This window comes from Borostomias antarcticus, assembly GCF_949987555.1.
Source record: "Borostomias antarcticus genome assembly, chromosome: 24".
In the NCBI taxonomy this organism is placed as follows: Eukaryota; Metazoa; Chordata; class Actinopteri; order Stomiiformes; family Stomiidae; genus Borostomias; species Borostomias antarcticus.
In genome coordinates this window covers 10,256,241-10,274,846 of record NC_140257.1, presented here as the reverse complement: position 1 = coordinate 10,274,846, position 18,606 = coordinate 10,256,241, and the positions used below count along the sequence as shown (strand labels likewise).

The window sequence follows — 18,606 nt, the reverse complement described above, 5'->3', positions numbered from 1 at the left end:
CCCCCCCCCTCCCTGATTGCTCTGCCCTGTGTTAGACCATGAGATGGTGGACACGGCGGAGGTGGAGTTTGCGTGCGGTGTGAGGCAGTGTCCGGAGAAGTACAACTGCAGTGACTGGATTGGCCCCAATGACGGCATCACCCAGTTCGACAACATCCTGTTCGCCGTGCTCACCGTCTTCCAGTGCATCACCATGGAGGGATGGACGGCCGTGCTCTACAACGTGAGTCTATACGCACACGTGCACACACACACACACACGCACACACACACACATACAGTACTGTACATACGCACACACACAAACACACAGACAGGCGCACGTGCACATACAGTACACACACACATACACCCACACACATACTGTACACACACAAACATACACACAGACGCACACACACACACTCTGTTACAGTTATACAGCATCGTTATCAACAGATTAAGAGTGTTACTCATCTGTTTGTTCTTATTAGACCGACGACGCCCTGGGTGTCACATTCAACTGGATGTACTTCATTCCCCTCATCATAATCGGGTCATTCTTCGTACTGAACCTGGTTTTGGGTGTCCTGTCTGGGTAAGTATGCTATGCTTTCTATAACTGGTGTGTGTGTGTGTCTGTGTGTGCGCGTGTATACTGTATGTGCATATTTCTGTGTGTGTGCACGTGTGTACATTACTGTGTGTGTAGGTGTGTGTGCACACGTGTGTATATTACTGTGTGTGTGTGTGTGTGTGTGTGTGTGTGTGTGTGTGTGTGTGTGTGTGTGTGTGAGAGAGAGAGAGAAAGTGTGTGTGTTTGTGTTTGTGTCTGTATATGCTGTGCGCTTGGATGCATCAGTGGAGTGATGGCTATTGTCGCCTGCCCACTCTGCTGTCTAGTGAGTTTGCCAAGGAGAGGGAGAGAGTGGAGAACAGACGAGCCTTCATGAAGCTGAGACGCCAGCAGCAGGTGGAGAGAGAACTCAACGGCTACCGCGCCTGGATAGACCGCGCAGGTACTAGACAGTACTGTACGGCCGTTACCAGCACCCTAATGCTACCATACTCACAGTCGTATCATACTACAGCAGTACTGAATGCTGAAACCAGATAGTGCTGTAATTGTCAACAGGCACGGTACAGACAGCAGTGCACTGGAAAAAGTGTATTTCTCAGAGTTAAAGGGCGAAAAATGAACGAGAAATGTGGAGATCTTGTGAAGCCAAAACCAAAATGTTCCGGGAGACACCTTGAGACAATCAGTCGGTGTCTCTTTTTCTACCTGCTTTCTTACTGGAAATGACTTCTTTGTTGGAGATACCAGGTGAATCTGTGACAGTGTGTGCTGCACAGCGACTATAATGACAATTTACATTATCCGTCACCCACGCATGTAGACCCTTGAGAGAAGGGTGAGACTGAATCACTGACTCAAGTGTGTGTGTGTGTGTGTGTGTGTGTGTGTGTGTGTGTGTGTGCATGTGTGTGTGTGTGTGAGAGAGAGAGAAAGAGAGAGAGAGAAATAGTGAGAGAAACAGAGAGAGAGAGAGAGAGAGAGAGAGAGAGAAAGAGTGTGTGCTTGTGAGAGAGTGAGGGAATGTATGCATTAGTGATAGAAATCAATAGGCTCTCTGAAGGGGAGTGAATCATCCTCCCCCAACAGTTGGCTGCTAGTTCTGGGCGAGCACACTGTACCTGATGAGTTTCTCCCCTCAGAGCATCAACCAGGCCAAACAAACCATTGTGTGCCACAGAAATGCTGCCTTTTATACATGAATTTACACACATACATTCATATTGCACATCATACTCAATGAATGTCAAATGGAAGACAAAACTCTGTTGACACTGTATATCTGGAGTGTGAATCAATCTTCATTTCACATTTTGCAGAGGAGGTTATGCTTGCTGAGGAAAACAAGAACTCTGGGAGATCTGCCTTAGATGGTAAGAACACACACATTCCGATGTCTGACTTTTCTTTACCCCATAACCCACAGCCACCATTAAACTCACTCAATTCCTGTACAGTACAGGAGCCTTGGCCTTGCCTGCTTTCTTTCAGAGGAGATTAATCCATTCTGACACTTTTCACTTCCATTAGCAGAAGAAAACTGCAGACAGTTTCAAACGGCCTGTGGCCTTTCCAGAGAAAACATAGCTAAACCACAGTTAATTTCCTTTGATAGCTGGGTGGACATCATTGTTGTCCTGGTACAGTGAAAAGGCTTGGTGTACACCTACAGATATAACTTGTGAAATCCGTATTTCGGTGTGTGCTTGATACGACTATGTCGGTGTGAATATGCAAGATTTCCCCTACGACTATTGGTACAGTACCTGTTTTGTTGTCACCCATGATTTGGACGGCGGTGTCATTAACGTCTGCCTTCCCATTTCTCTCTGTCTAATCCTCTGGAATGTGTGTCCAGTGCTGAAGCGAGCCACCAGTAAGAAGAACGCAATACGCAGAGGTGGTCCCGGGGACGAGAAGTATGTGGACATGTCTACCGCAGGTGAGGAAGGGACGACAGCCGGGCTTCTGTTTGCCGCCTCTCCATTTCCCTTTCGCCTGTTCTCCTCTCATACGTCTCTCTCTCCTCCTCCTCTCCTCTCCCATCTCACCAGGAATGTCTCGCACACGCGTGAATTACAGCAGCGGCAGGCGCGGCCCGGCGGCGTACATGCGCCGCAAGGAGCGCATGCTGAGGATCTCCATCCGCCGCATGGTGAAGACGGACACCTTCTACTGGACGGTGCTCAGCCTGGTGGCGCTCAACACCGTCTGCGTGGCGATCGTCCACCACAACCAGCCGGACTGGCTCTCCATCTTCCTCTGTAGGTCCTCACCGTTTGTGGTGCTCACGCCCCCGAATGCTCACGCCATTCTGAATGAGTGGAGGCCGTCTGGTGTTTCTGAGGTTCTCTTTTAGTAACCTCCTCTGGCGCCGGTGTCGTGGAGAAATCGTAAGAGAAAGAAAGAAAGAAACAGCCTTGTTTGACAGATGCACAAAACTAGTGTTTTTAATCTTATCAGTCAGAGTTTTCCAGGCCGGATAATTTTCATCAAGTCTCAAAGATTTCGGGCTCAATATATTCGGGAGTATCCAGACTGAGCTTGTGAGTCACAAGTTGTGACATCAGGATGATCTCACGAGGCTAATATAATCCTATTTCAATTTAAACAATTAAAAGTATAGGGTCAGTATGGACTGTTGTACAAATTATATTAGTTTTTGTTTTGTTTTCTTTATTTTGACATTTTTTACCTCATTGAGACACAAGGTCTCATTCCCAAGAGAGACCTGGTCAGGCAAACGGTGGAAATACAACACAAACTTACAGATAGACAGGATATTCAATACAAAGACGCAAAAAAGCTAAAGTACAAAGATTATACTAAGTACCTGAGCAAGAGCAAACCCCCACAGACAATCCAGAAAAAAAAAATGAAGATTTATAGACTGACTTCGGCAGGAAATGGTGACGATTTGGTCTCCAGTTCATTCAATTCGCAGGAAATGGTGACAATTTTGTCTCCAGTTCATTCAATTAGCAGGAAATTGTGACAATTTTGTCTCCAGTTCATTCAATTCGCAGGAAATGGTGACAATTTTGTCTCCAGTTCATTCAGTTCTGATTTTCTCCCGTCCTCCAGACTATGCAGAGTTTGTTTTCCTCGGACTCTTCCTGGCAGAGATGTTCCTAAAGATGTACGGCCTGGGTTTCCGTCTGTACTTCCACTCCTCCTTCAACTGCTTTGACTGTGGGGTGAGTTCACACATCGCCCGCTCCGACTCCCAGTCTGGGGAGGTGGAGGTTCAGTTAGGCTTAGTGTTAGCTCAACAGCAAAAAGAGAGATAAATTCTTGTTCTAACAAGGTGTGTGACATTGTCCTGTCCTGTCGCATGGCCTAATATGTTACCCTACATGTCTGTGAAAGTTGACTAATCGGTGTGGTTCTGCGCAGGTGATCTTTGGCAGTATCTTTGAAGTGGTCTGGGGCTTCTTCCGACCGGGCATGTCCTTTGGCATCAGCGTTCTGAGGGCTCTGAGACTTCTGAGGATCTTCAAGATCACCAAGTAAGTGGGTCACCAACTAGGAAGGCCCATCTGACATTCCAGCTTTTCACTCGACGAGCTGAGTTCCCTAAAAGCTTTGGAGTGCCATGTTCATTTATATGAGCAACCTGCCGCCGGCAGCAGGCTTAGAGGTGAGCCATGTTTGTTTTTGGACAGGTACTGGGCCTCTCTCAGGAACTTGGTGGTGTCTCTCATGAGCTCCATGAAGTCCATCATCAGCCTGCTGTTCCTCCTCTTCCTCTTCATTTTGGTCTTCGCCCTGCTGGGCATGCAGCTCTTCGGGGGCAGGTGAGCACAGCCACATGGGGGGGTTATCAGATACATACAGTAAACACTTGGAGATCTCAGATGCGTTGCTCCTTGACGTTGGGTAACAACTGTAACACCCATAATCACAGGTATCAAGTGTATCCATTGGCTCTTGGGTGTACTTTGACGAATGCGCTGGATTTGCCATTAAGTACTATGATTCATCATCATTCATCATCTGTCAAGCGCAATGTATGTATTCATGCTTTGCACTGGAGATGGAAAGGGTGCATCTGAAATAGAACAATAGACATGTCAGCGATGTATTTGAAAGAGAGGGGGAAATAAATTACACATCTAGACAAAAATAGCTCCAGTTCTTTTTTCCTCATCCTCCTCTCCCTATCCCTGGTCACATGACATGCCCCTCTGTTCCCTCCCTCTAGGTTCATCTTTGAAGATTACACTCCCACCAACTTTGACACGTTTCCAGCTGCCATCATGACCGTGTTTCAGGTTTGGCTCCGGCAGACCAATCGCACTCCAGCTCTCCCGCATGACACGTTGCACCCTGGGATATGTCTCACCCAAGGGCGAAGATTAAACATCTTGGCTCGATCGCCACCCCCATCCTCTGCTTACTACCCACCCACGCATCCACTCACACATTATGCACATGAATGTCAGACTGAAACATGAAAGAGTGTGTGCACCATATCCAGTACAATCCTCTGCAACAGGGCTTCCGGGAATAGATCAAGCGTGAAACGTTTCTTGCACAGACAGAAACATGTGTTCTTTACCCTCTCTAAACAGTGTCAAAAATGCTGCCATTCATGACTGTTTTTGTTACTGCAGTTGAAACTAGATGAGTGTAATTTTAATAGAGCAGGGCCCTCTAATTAGACCTGTAACAATTATTACATAATCACCAAACCGCAATTTTGTGACATAATTGCAATAATTTTTTGGGACCGTGATTATGCTTCTTTTTTTTATTGCTTATGTTTAGACCGAGCACTAACAGTGTACAATTTCATAATGGTTGCACTTCCGGACAGTGGCTGTTGTGTATGATGGTTCTAGAACTCACTCACTCACTCACTCTCTCTCTCTCACTGTCCTCACTCACTCACTTGTTGAAGTGTTAAAAAAACACATCAATAGCAAGAATAGGCCTGCTGTAGTTCCCCTGTATGTTTTTAACATATAAATCGCCATTGCTCAAGAACCTTTCTGGTACCTAGAAACCTCCCACCAGGGCATGCTTTGCAAGGCAAGGCAAGGCAAGTTTATTTATATAGCACATTTCAGCCACAGGGCAATTCAAGGTGCTTTACATGAGACATTAAAAGCATTAAAACAAAAAGCAAGACATTATAGACATTTAAAACAAAAGGCAGGACAAATTAAAAGCATTAAAACAAAAAGCAAGTCATTATAGACATTTAAACAAAAAGCAGGACAAATAGAATACAGGAATAAAAGTTACAGTGCAGTATACTGATAAACATAGCTCCTCTTAGCAAGCGCAGCCCACTAAAAAAAAATCGCTAAAAGTCACGCAGGTGCATCAGGTCGTCTACTCAGCGTACAAAGAAAAAATCATTTTTTTATGCCTCCGCCAGGCGATAGAAATTTCCAAAATTTCCAGTTGGACTCAAGGATTAACTGATTACAAAGGTCAAGGGTCACTGACCTCACAAAAGGTGTTTTTGGCATGCTGAACATGACATCTCAAGAACGGCTTGACAGAATTTGTACATATTTGGTCAAAATGTCCAGTTGGACTTAATTAGATTAATTGGATTATATTTTGGTATTCAAATGTCAAAGGTCAAGGTCACCATGACATCATAAAAGGCACTTTTGAACGCTAATGCTAGCTAACGATAATGCTAATGCTAGCTAGCTAATGCTAACGCTAATGCTAACGCTAGCTAATGCTAATTCTAACACTAATGCTAGCTTTAGCTAGCTAGCATTAGTGTTAGCGTTAGCATTATAGTTAGCATTAGCGTTAGCTAGCTAGCATTAGCAGTAGAGTTAGGTTAGCAGTTAGTTAGGGTTAGGGTTAGTTAGGTTAACTGCAACTTGCATTGTTGGGCGGAGGCATTTAGTCGCTACGCGGTTTTTCTAGTTTCCAATTATGTTATTAATTGCTATTATTTCTGAGACAATTAATCGTCTAGAAAAATTTGTAATCGTTACAGAACCTACCTTTAATACAATGGGAATCTTTCAAGGTATGCTTGTGTAATTGCTCCTGAGTGGCAACAGAGCACTCTTTCTTTTGTCATTGATTGGGTTTGTAGGCTTGACTGACGGAAGTATATTTGTCTGCAGATTCTGACAGGCGAGGACTGGAACGAAGTGATGTACAATGGGATCCGCTCCCAGGGAGGCGTGCGGTACGGCATGTGGTCCTCCATATACTTCATTGTGCTGACCCTGTTTGGAAACTGTATCCTTGCTTAACCTCCTGGACAATGCAACCCACTCAGGGCAACTTAGCACAACTTAGCTTAACTTAGATCCTAGATTGTGCACACACTAAGCAATATAGGGAGGTAAAAATAAATAACCAAAATAAATAAATTCAAGAGAAACAATGGGTTCAGTATTTAGATACAAAATACAAGGTATATACATATGTATACATGAAAGGATGGGGTTTTGGGGGAGTAGGTGAGGTTGTGCAGTTGGGTTAGTAGATAGGAAGGTTATTATCTATAGTTTATTGATATGTATGTTCAGAATGTAGATATGTATATTCTACTGAGTATAAATATAATATATATATAGTGCAGTTGTGCTTAGTGTAGTCCAGAGTTCAACAGGATCCTCATTTAGGGTCCCGATCGACTGAGGGAAGAAACTCCTTCTGAGCCTCTCTGAAGAGTAAGCGGTACTTCCTTCCTGACCTGAGCAGAGAAGAGGTTGTTATTCAGGTGACTGCGATCCTTCAGGATTCTCCTGGCCCTGGTACGCACCTCTTTGTGTAGATGTCCTTGAGATGCGGGAGGGACACCCCAGTGATACGCTCCACTGACCATATCACTCTCTGCAGTGCCTTCTGGTCTTGCATGGTGCTGCTCCCATACCAGGTGGTGATATTGCCAGTTAGGATGCTGTCAATAGTGCATGTGTAGAAACTCCTGAGTATCTGGGGAGACGCTCGGAATTTCCTCCGACGCCTGAGGTGGAACAGCCTCTGCCTTGACTTCTTCACCATTATGTCTGTGTTTTGGGTCCATGATCTGGACACCAAGATACTTGTATGATGCAGATGTCCACCTTCTCCACAGGAGTTTCATTGATGTTTAGGGGGTTGAAGATCCTCTCCTGCTTCCTCCCGTAGTCCACTATCATCTCTCCTGTCTTATTGACATTCAGATGGAGGTGACAAGTGTGTGTGGGGTGTTATGGTTTTAAAAGCTGAACTATATTTAAATTAGCCTGTAGGTATAGTGTATGAGAGTGCAGTGTTGGGTGTTAGCTGTTTGGACTCCCTGACCAGACTGTGAACAGACACGCTGCTCAACGTCTTCTTGGCCATCGCTGTGGACAACCTAGCCAACGCGCAGGAACTGACCAAGGTGTGTGCGCTTTCTCGGTGTAACATACGAGAAATTAAATCTTTTACTTTTGACAAATTACGTCAATAACATAACGTGTGTGTGTGTGTGGATCTCCCCTTCGCCAGGATGAAGAGGAGGAGGAGGAGGAGTTTTTCAACCAGAGGTACGCCAGAGCCAGTGATGGCCTAATGTCGGAGTAAGTCACCTGTTAACATCCACCAGAATGACACCTCCGTTCGTCACTGTGCTCATGCTGCCTCGTTAGTACTGATGAGATGTCAGTAGGAACTGAAGAGGGAACATTCAGCTACCTTTTTAAAAAAAAAAAAAGGAAATTAATGGATAGGTCCAGCATGGGCCCTTCCTTGATGGAGGGTTCCTTCTTGTTACCTGCCTCTGGTACAGAGATGGCTGCATGTCGGGTTTATGGGTTCAGAAGTGGCATGCCTGGAATGAACGTGTACCTGCCTGTTGAAGAAAAGCATGGCACTTGAATGACTGACAAGACAACACCTTTGATAATAGCGTAGGGTGGCATTTTTCCCTGAATTGGAGTACAGGTCACCCCACAAACCCGTCTATTTCTCACTCTGGTCTACTGTCCTGCATTAGCCTCCCATAGGGAATATTATCTGATGGAGAGACATTGTAAAAGATAGTGGGAAGCAGAAGGACATGGTTTGTGTGTCACTGTAAATACGGTATGTGTCCTATACAGAGCTACAATCAGTGTGTGAGATTTTGGCTAAGGCTAATTCATCTAATTTTACTCTACAATCCAACTGGATCTGCCAGAGTAATGTTTTGCGTTGGGAAGGGAAAACGATAAAAAAAATAGCCAGATGTTTTATGGTTTTCAGTAGGACAGGTGGAAAGAAAACGACATGCATAATGTTCTAACTGATGGTCACCATGAACAGTGACACTGAATGTACCATTTGTTTGTCACATACATGAGTGTTAGTCCTATATGTCCCAGCGTTATCAGGGTGGTGCTCTTGACACATGCTCCGATGTAATGCTGCTCCCATCACATTGTCTTGTTATTATATGCCTGTTACGTGGCACTGACCAATTTCTTATGTATGTGCTCAAGTTCAAACTAAATCACTACTCAAGTTCAAAATAATTGCATATCGATAGATCATTTCTCAATATGCACCTTCAATTAATGTGTCAATCACTGACATCAGTCCTCTATTTCAATTATAACGGTATCGACATAGTACATACTGGGCATTTCCAGTATTTACCTTTGGACTTGTTTTGGAAGGTGTCACAAGGAATGTTCGGTGTCTGTTCAAAAACACTAATGTCTTGTTTTCAACCAATCACTCATTGATTACATGGACAACAAAAGAGTCTGAACACGAGTAAGTAAAGTTGTCTGTACCCTTGTCTCACTTAATTCTCCCTTTAGTTTCCTTTATCTAATTAGAAGAGTTGATTTCTAAACCTCACAGTTTCCCTACTTTGATCCTGCACTCTTCCTTTTTGGTTTTTGTGGCTTTTGATTTTAATGTCTTTTCTTCCGAGGTATTTTCATCTTTCTTATATTATTTTGATGTGATAAACAAATTATTTTAACATTTACATTTTAAACCAATTAATATCTCTTTATGAGCAACTGGTAGTGATGAACTATGAACTACTAATACTACTGATAACTTACTGGCCTTTTCTCTCATATATACAGTATATGCGTTAATACTGTATGGACGTGGTGCTGCCCTCTAGTGACGGCAAGTGTGTTCTACTCTACAGGAGGAGGAGGCGCCCCTACCTGTACAGGAAGCGGGCCATCCACCGGGGCCGACCCACCCTCCCAGAGGAGGAGGGGAGCCCCGGGGTGGGAGGCGCAGACGAGCAGCCCCTCAGCGGCTCCAACGCCTTCACCAACCGCCGCGACAGGAGGCGCAAGGTCCACATGTCAGTGTGGGAGCAGAGGGCCAACCAGCTGCGCCGGCGCCGTCAGATGGCCAGCCAGGAGGTGCTGTTCGGCAGCCCCACGGAGGATACCACCGACACCCCCACCAGTACCCACCACGCCCCGGGCCTCTCCCCGGGAGCCAGCCCAGGACACCAGCCCGAGTCGCCCATGTCCGTGGCCATGCCCCTGCCCGAGCCCCCCATGTCCGTGGCCGACCCGCTGCCCGAGCTCCCGGGGGCTGACCCTCTCCCCCTACTGACGCTCGCCGAGGAGAGGGGGAGCGGCGGCGGGGGTAACCACCGCGGCGTCGGAGGAGGGGGGGGGGGCAGGCACCGGGCGGCCCGCAAGCTAAGGTCCACCTCCGGGGCGGAGGACGGGGCACGTGCGAAGAGGCACCGGCACCGCGAGGCCCGGGCCGAGGCCAGGAGCAGGGAGTCACCTCACGGGGAGGCTGGCCACTCGCTCAGCCCAGAGAGGAGGGTCCTGGACGAGAAAGAGGAGAGGGAGGAGAGAGAGCTGAAGGAGGACACAGAGCGAACGGAGGCAGAGGGAGGGTCGGGCCTGGATGAGGGCGGAGCCTGTATAGCGAACCCTTACACGGATATGGGAGAGGAGCGTCGTCGGTAAGAGGGCTGTCATGCAATTAACCATTGTTTAAGGGGACGTGGATGATGTGTTGATGCCGGGATTTAAAATATGGTCCGTGAGACGCCGTCAGTTTGATGCATAAAACCGTCTTCTCCAGGTCGAGCGCACCCTGCGCAGACGTCCTCGAGCCCCCGCTGTGCGAGGACCTCCCCGGGTCTGCGCCCCCGGCGTTGCCAGGCTGTACCCAGACGGAGCAGAGCAAGCCGGGGGAGCCTGGCCAGCAGGAGCCCTCATTCCGGAACCAGGAGCCGGAGCCGCCGCCGCACTCCTCCGCCTCCAAGAATGACCCCGCCCCCCCGAACAGAGAGGGGGCGGGCCCAGAGGACTGCGTGGTGATCGAGATGCAGGTCCGGCCCCTCCTGGAGCTCGCCCCGATGACAGGTACGGCGCCTCGGGTGACCCGCGCTCAGCTGTTCACCCCTGCGATATGTTATTCATGTTTATCAGCGCCATTCGAGGTGGGGGCGGCACATTGTAGGTTAGTTCATTGCATGGCGTGGCGCCTGACATCTCTTTTTTGCTGCTGCATGGCGTGTTCCAGCGAATAGCAAGAAAAAGGAGGCCCTCCGGTCGGAGCAGAGGGAGAAGGAGGAGACGGAGGAGGACGAGATGCCCAGCGTCCCCAAACCCAGCATCCCCGACAGCATGTTCATCTTCAAGTCCTCCAACCCGTAAGTGACCAGGTCCTCATGTGAATCCCGTTGCAGCATTTGGACGAGCTCAGACTCCTCCGGTCGTGTTCTGAACTCTGTTACAGTAAAAATCAGTTCAATTACTGATCGGTGGCGGTACGGTAGATATGTGTCTGTGTGACAGTGTTGACCCCTGTGCTGACCTGCAGGATCAGACGTATCTGTCACTATGTGGTGACGCTGCGCTACTTTGAGATGACCATCCTGCTGGTCATCGTGGCGAGCAGCATCGCCCTCGCCGCCGAGGACCCTGTCTGCACCAACTCCGACAGGAACAAAGTGAGAATGGCGTCCGTGAAGATCACGATACTCACGTCAGCGTGCGTCGGTGTCTGTTGTTTTCAAAAGTTTTTTTTTTTTGCTGTCATAGGTCCTCCGCTACTTTGACTACGTCTTCACCGGTGTCTTCACATTCGAAATGATCATCAAGGTGGGAGTTTTGAAGAGTAAAAGTAACGCGGCAAAGAATCCATCCGCGCTAACGATACAACGTTGTTTCGGCTTGTGCGTTTGAGTGTGCCTCCCTGGGTGTGTGTGTATCTGTGTGGGTGCGTGGCGTGTGTTTCCTCTAGATGATAGACCAGGGCCTCATCCTGCATGACGGCTCCTACTTCCGTGACCTGTGGAACATCTTGGACTTCATCGTGGTGGTGGGCGCTCTGATCGCCTTCGCTTTGACGTGAGTCACAGCGCCGTGACTAACAACCCTGCTGACTCACTGCAGCATTAACGCAGTAGCATGAGTGACCTTCACTACGAGGGGTGGCCAGTGGGAGGAATGCCAGGCATTTCATGTGAGGGACAATTCACTCCTAAGATTCGAAGTTTGTCATGCTGTTTGTTTTCGGACCTTCTTCTGGCAGTGGTCATACACATGGGAGCCTAGTTTGAGTTGAAAGTGGGGGTGCAGAGTTGGAGAGTGGAGAAAATGTTTTTGCACGCGCAGAGCAAAATTGGGGGAAGGAATTTCCCCTGTAGTTATCGTACACATTAAGCTGACTGATATTTCCATTACCTGTAACTCATGGGTCCTCTGCTCATGTCTGCTGCCTCCTCTCTCTCTGTGTACTGTCACTTCAACATTGTACATTAAGCAGAGCAATACACTTGAATGAATCAATGAATAGGCTACACTGAACTGTTTTGGACACAATCGTTATGCTACTCTGTAACTCTTGGGTCCCTTGCTCATACAGTATCTGAGGCCAACTCTCTCTGTGTACTGTCACTTCATCATTTTACATTAAGGAGAGCAATAAACTTATGAATAGGCTACACCAAACTGTTTTGGACAAAATCTTTATGCTTCTCTGTAAAGAAAGGGTGCGGAATATGATACAAGTATTCGTGGGTTATAATTCCATTACCTGTAACTCTTGGGTCCCTTGCTCATGTTTGCTGCCTCCTCTCTCTCTGTGTACTGTAATTTCACCATTTTACATGAAGGAGAGCAATACATTAAGGGTATTAATAGACTGTACTGTACTGGTTTGGCACTTTTAGTCCCCAACATATTTTGTGATGTTATTGAAATTAGATAACAGCTTTTCCATTCAACTCCTACCTAAACTGTAGCCTATTTCAATTCTCAACATTAGCTTGCACACCAACAAGACCTGACGTTATAACCGTGGCTAACAATTCAAGCAAGCTAACGTTAGCTAAACAGTGTGCAGGCTAGTTAGCAACCAGACTGTCTTTCTAGCTCTGACATCAATCCAGTAAACCTATGTCAATTCACTTAACTTGCACACCAACACCAGACCTGACATTATAACCTTAGCTAACAATACAAGTGAGTTAGCTAAACCGTGTACAAGCTAGCTAAGCTAACAATTTTTAGTGTTTAGCTAGCTAGCTAATGTTTTCTAGTAAGCTTCAAAACTTTTAAAGCAGCCCAACGTAGGATGTGGTATTTTTGTGATTTGGCGCCCCCTACAGGTTCACTTTTGCACAACCGTCGTAAAATTGTTCAGTACAGCTGCACGCCTGCATTTGTGAAACCAGTCCCCAAACACCCACATGAGACAACAGAAAACAGTTGATAGCTGGAATAAAAAGGCCTAGTTAGTATAATATATATATATATATATATATATATATATATATATATATATATATATATATTCCTAGATATAATGTATGTGATAGTCACAACTAATGTCGGTCTATTGACAGCCTCATTGGCCCAACTTGCAACAGTAGCCTACACACACACACGTGCATGCATCCATCTCTAAATGCGGTAACTACAAATCATACAATGCTGCACTTCATGGCTCCTGACAATCCGTGTGGCTAGCCAACTAGTCATAAAATGCTGCACAATGCTCCTGACAATCCTATTGTGTCCCTAGCCAACTAGTTCTGTACTAAGTTACCTAACAAAACTAACTCAATTCCACATACATACCACACACTGTCAGATCGCCAACTCTAACTCAACTGTTACACTAGCAAGCAAACGTCAGCCTAACACACACAATGTAGTCAGCATGCATCCTCAGACATTCACAGCTAACACAGCCAAACGTCAAGTAATTCTAACAACATAAGACTCATAGCCAGACTCATAACCTTTCATTACACTTCGTCAGCACACTAACTTGCTACCAATCAGTCTAAAAAGTTACTACACTACCAGATTGAAGTTTAGCTCGGGAACATGGTGCCCCAAGCTAGCTAGATTACATGCATCCTCATACTGTACATTCACAGCTAGCACAGCCAAACATCAAGCGATTTCAACATAAGACATAGCAAGCTAGCTAGCCTATATTAGGCTAGCTAACAATAGTACTGTACTTACAGTACAAGTTCAACAGCAGAGGCCAGCTCTGCGTCAGTCTTGCAGCCTCTCAACCAGCTCTGCGTCAGTCTTGCAGCCTTCCTTTGTGAAGCTCCCGCCAGCAAGTAAAAGCCAGTTAGCTAGTTGGGCTTCTGGCTTGGTCTCTTTCTCTCGTACTGTATAACTGGGTCTACCGGACACAAGTCATAGGAAATTGACCTGTCTTGATGTTTGACCACATCCAAGGGCCACCAACAAACGTGACAAACCTGAATCTCAATGTGAACTGTCACCTGTGAGCTGCTATGACTTTGATGAGAGCCTGTTGCTTCCGCCCTTACCTTGCTTCATAAATGACTTGTGTGTTGATTTCTCTGTTGTGGATATAGCTGTGATCCTCTGAGCTGTGCTCACGGTGTCTCTTTTTCTCTGTTGTTCCTGTGGATTATGTCACTGTTGGGGGCTTCCAGGAATGTGATGGGGTAAAGCAGACACTTCCCATACACTTCTCTTTCACTATGACCTATCAGTCTTAATTCTGGTTGCTCGGCTCCTCTTAGCTCCAGCCTTCTCATGCTCTCTCTCTCTCAACTCTCTATTTCAAACACATTAAACGCATTAAAGAGAAATGTCTTTATCTTCTGACTTTTAAGAAAAAATGTTTGGTAAGAGTATGTGTGTGTGTGCGTGCATGTATACATTTTGAACGTACACGTGTCTCCCCTGAGTGTGCCCAGTACATTCATAGGACTGTCCACATCAACAGGAACAACAAAGGCAGAGACATCAAGACCATCAAGTCCCTCCGAGTCCTAAGAGTCCTCCGACCCCTCAAGACCATCAAGAGACTTCCCAAACTCAAGGTACTTTACTTCCATCCACCCACTCCCAATGTCGCCTATTTAACAGTGTGGTGTGTTTTATCTTACGCAAGGCTTGGATCTTTGTGCTGTTTGTGCTGCTGTCCTCCCCCTCCTCAGGCGGTGTTTGACTGCGTGGTCACTTCCCTGAAGAACGTCCTGAACATCCTCATCGTCTACCAGCTCTTCATGTTCATCTTTGCGGTCATCGCTGTCCAGCTCTTCAAGGGCAAATTCTTCTTCTGCACAGACGGATCCGTGAAGACCGAGAAAGAGTGCCAGTGAGTGGCCGCCCGGCACACACACACACACACACACACACACACACACACACACACGCGTGCACACACAAGCAAGGGCGTAGGTTTGCGTATGGACGGTTGGGACATTTGTACATTTTTTTGAATACATCATTGAATAGGTGAACACTATGACCAATTATGTGAACCAAAATGGGACAGAATGTTTTTTTCATTTCTGTGCGACTTTAACGTTACTTTTATGAGGAGTTTTTCTTTATACAAGCCCATCCCTGTGTAGCCTGTTTTCTTACAGTTATTAGCTAACGTATACTTGCTAACTGGAATCTCATAATTTTCCTCTCATTAAATTGGCCGGAGGGTGTTTTAAATAAAGTAGTGTACGTTGAAGTACATGGGATTTATTTTTTCCAACTATGGTATCGAATTGGGTATCCAGGATTGTGGAATTTCAAAATTGTCTACTAAATGCCTGGAACATGTTACAAAATGATCTCAAACTTGAGGAGCAGGTCTCAATAGATGTTTTTAAATCCACTATGACGGTTTTAGAGGTGGATTTAACAGTATGTTCATGTTTTTAACTAGCGTATTGCCATGTAGCCAAATCACTGAGTCACGTGTGTAAACTATTGCTGATGTGTTTCTGTTATATTTTTGCGTCTGTAACTCTGTTTGGATTGCACTGCTGCCTATCTTGGCCAGGTCTCTTTTGAAAAAAATATTTTTAATCTCAATGGGACTTTTTCCTGGTTAAATAAAGGCTAAATAAAATAATAATAAAAAATCACCTGCTTGTTACCACTTGTAGCCCACACACTCCAGAACAAACATGCACTTCACACCAAGTAATCTTGTTCTATGTCACTCCAATCTATGTATACTGTAATGTCCACTCATATGTACCCACAATGTACAGTACCAATGCCCTATTCTGACTTCCTGCCCCAAACATTCAAGTGGAATGCTATGCATAAGCAATAGCCTATAAAAAGAATTTGACCTTTGTGAATGGGGTAATCTGTCACCTTGGGGCTGTCTCTCTCTCTCCCTCTCCCCAACAGAGGCTACTACATCGACTACTCCCGAGACAGGAAGGAGGTGAAGAGGAGAGAGTGGAAGAGACACGAGTTCCACTACGACAACGTGTGCTGGGCCCTGCTCACCCTGTTCACCGTGTCTACTGGAGAAGGCTGGCCTCAGTGAGTTACCTCGCACCTTGCACCCCGTTCTGCCCCCCCCACTCCCACTACCAGCGTATCCATCTACCTATAGATAGAGCATTGATATGTTGTATCGCACTACCCTTCTGTAGCTGTGTTTCTGAAGTTCTGAATTTCTGAAGATAGATGCTGTAAACTGACAGTGTATTGAGTGAATGTGGCTGAAACAGGAATAAATCCCATAATGGTTTGTTGCTTCTCTCCTTCCCTCTCTCTCTCTCTCTCTCTCTCTCTCCCCCCCGTGTCCCCAGGGTCCTGCAGCACTCTGTGGACGTGACAGAAGAGGACCGGGGGCCCTATCCGGGGAACAGGATGGAGATGTCCGTCTTCTACGTGGTCTACTTCGTGGTCTTCCCCTTCTTCTTCGTCAACATCTTCGTGGCTCTCATCATCATCACCTTCCAGGAGCAGGGGGACAAGATGATACAGGAGTGCAGCTTGGAGAAGAATGAGGTACCAGTACATGGCGATAGGATACACACACCTCTCAAAACAATGTGTTCAGTGCAATATGAATTGACTTTTCTCAGACATAATTTCTTCACTTAGTTTTAAAGAACCAATGTGCTCACCACAAAAAATAGGCCAGGTCCAGCCTGGCTTATGTTCAGGACTGGTAGGACGGAAGCCAGTCATGCCACTGAAATAGCTGTGAATTGAAATGACCTGAAATAATGTCTGATAAATTAAGATGGGTCTTGTCGCCCAGACACATCAGTTCCAATGCTTCCAATGCTAATCAAGCACAATAAGAGCGGGATAGCCAGTTAGCTCATGAGCTCACAAAAACTAGCGGCAGTTTCCATAACATTAATTGTAGCAGTCAATGGCTAAAGCAGGTACACTGATGATTCCTGTAACGTTAGCTATTTTGCTGCAATTGGTTCAACTTCTGTTTCTGGACAAAAGTAAGGGATAAACCCAGATAACACAAGGCTAGTGGACCTACTGCGGGTCCCCGATGGACAAGTATTTATGGAGTCCCTGCCGTACTTTGACCGATGTCGCCTGATCGTTCTCTCCTTCTCAGAGGGCCTGCATCGACTTTGCCATCAGTGCCAAACCCCTGACCCGCTACATGCCCCAGAACCGGCAGACCTTCCAGTACCGACTCTGGCACTTTGTGGTGTCGCCCTCGTTCGAGTACACCGTGTTGGTCATGATTGCCCTCAACACCGTGGTGCTCATGATGAAGGTAGTGTTACCATGGCCTAACAGTAGGCTGCATGCCATACCAATGTCATTCTCAGTGCTACAGGGGACTATACTTCCCCCACAGCCCGGTCTAACCACTTCCTGTGTCCTGCTCCTTCCTGTGCAGTTGTATAGGCTACTATATGTGTACTCCCTGACTTATACACTTGTATACTTATATTTATACAGACTGAATATATGCAGGTACATATATATCTTATTCTATTCTATACTGCACAGTTACTGTATATATGGATGTATATAGTCCTCTATGCTGCTACCGCTATGCTACCCCTATGCTATATTTTCTATGCTCAATATTTAAAAAAGCATTTCCAGATGAACTAGAATCTTACTCTATGGCGAATTATATGTCAGAACGCCAACTAACACCTCGGTGAGTTTCTTGTCTTTGAAATTGAGAGTTTAACATGTTTTTTTAATGATTTTTCAAGGTGCCCACCCACATCCATTGTATGACCAAAACGGTGGTAGAGCAATTATCAGACTTTCTCAAAAGTGCTAGTTTTGTCAACTTTTTGATCTGAACCATTGTATATGATCATAAGTAACCTTAAAACAGGGCTAAACATGATTTTTACCTTTACTACTCCTTTAACTCCCTTGTCAACTACGTGCCTTCAGAACACTGATCATCCACTGCTGGTCTACGAGAAGTTCCCAGCAATAGTCGGAAGAAGATCGGGAGTGCAGCCTTTGTCAATTATGGCCCAAAGCTATGGAACACAATACCTATAGATATCAGGGAAGCCAACTCACTGAATAGTTTTAAAAGAAAGCTAAAAACGTATCTCTTCACTTTAGCTTTTAACTAGCTCTTTTTGCACTTGCGGGCTACTGTACTTTTCTTTTTTTATTCTTTTTTTTTTATGTATATCTGCAGCATAACATTTTATTAAATTGTAATTTTTACACTGTATTTTAGTTGATTTCTTATCCTTATATTTTATTGTGTTTTATCTTCCATCTTATTTTCCTGTTTTTTGTTTATTTTATGTCTATTTATGTGAAGCACTCCATGCATGTACACTCTCTGTTGTAAAGCACTTTGAGCTGCATTTATTTCTATGAAAGCTGCTATGCAAATGAAGTTTA

General features: G+C 45.7%; 1 protein-coding gene across 1 annotated transcript in view; it reads left to right on the top strand.

The window, feature by feature from the left end:
• LOC311325512 (voltage-dependent R-type calcium channel subunit alpha-1E-like) overlaps positions 1 to 18,606 on the top strand; it is a gene marked incomplete at its 3' end in the record, with an annotated part of 55,784 nt that overhangs the window by 27,737 nt on the left and 9,441 nt on the right. Inside the window, exons 7-30 of the mRNA XM_084458226.1 lie at positions 36 to 223; positions 474 to 577; positions 883 to 998; positions 1,876 to 1,929; positions 2,415 to 2,498; positions 2,611 to 2,820; positions 3,641 to 3,753; positions 3,953 to 4,065; positions 4,222 to 4,353; positions 4,761 to 4,830; positions 6,661 to 6,778; positions 7,846 to 7,913; positions 8,021 to 8,091; positions 9,660 to 10,448; positions 10,571 to 10,854; positions 11,015 to 11,144; positions 11,315 to 11,444; positions 11,536 to 11,595; positions 11,738 to 11,844; positions 14,702 to 14,816; positions 14,934 to 15,094; positions 16,138 to 16,275; positions 16,548 to 16,749; positions 17,327 to 17,491. Of these exons, the coding sequence (XP_084314352.1) occupies positions 36 to 223; positions 474 to 577; positions 883 to 998; positions 1,876 to 1,929; positions 2,415 to 2,498; positions 2,611 to 2,820; positions 3,641 to 3,753; positions 3,953 to 4,065; positions 4,222 to 4,353; positions 4,761 to 4,830; positions 6,661 to 6,778; positions 7,846 to 7,913; positions 8,021 to 8,091; positions 9,660 to 10,448; positions 10,571 to 10,854; positions 11,015 to 11,144; positions 11,315 to 11,444; positions 11,536 to 11,595; positions 11,738 to 11,844; positions 14,702 to 14,816; positions 14,934 to 15,094; positions 16,138 to 16,275; positions 16,548 to 16,749; positions 17,327 to 17,491 (3,722 nt within the window). The remainder of the gene's footprint in view (positions 1 to 35; positions 224 to 473; positions 578 to 882; positions 999 to 1,875; positions 1,930 to 2,414; positions 2,499 to 2,610; positions 2,821 to 3,640; positions 3,754 to 3,952; positions 4,066 to 4,221; positions 4,354 to 4,760; positions 4,831 to 6,660; positions 6,779 to 7,845; positions 7,914 to 8,020; positions 8,092 to 9,659; positions 10,449 to 10,570; positions 10,855 to 11,014; positions 11,145 to 11,314; positions 11,445 to 11,535; positions 11,596 to 11,737; positions 11,845 to 14,701; positions 14,817 to 14,933; positions 15,095 to 16,137; positions 16,276 to 16,547; positions 16,750 to 17,326; positions 17,492 to 18,606) is intronic.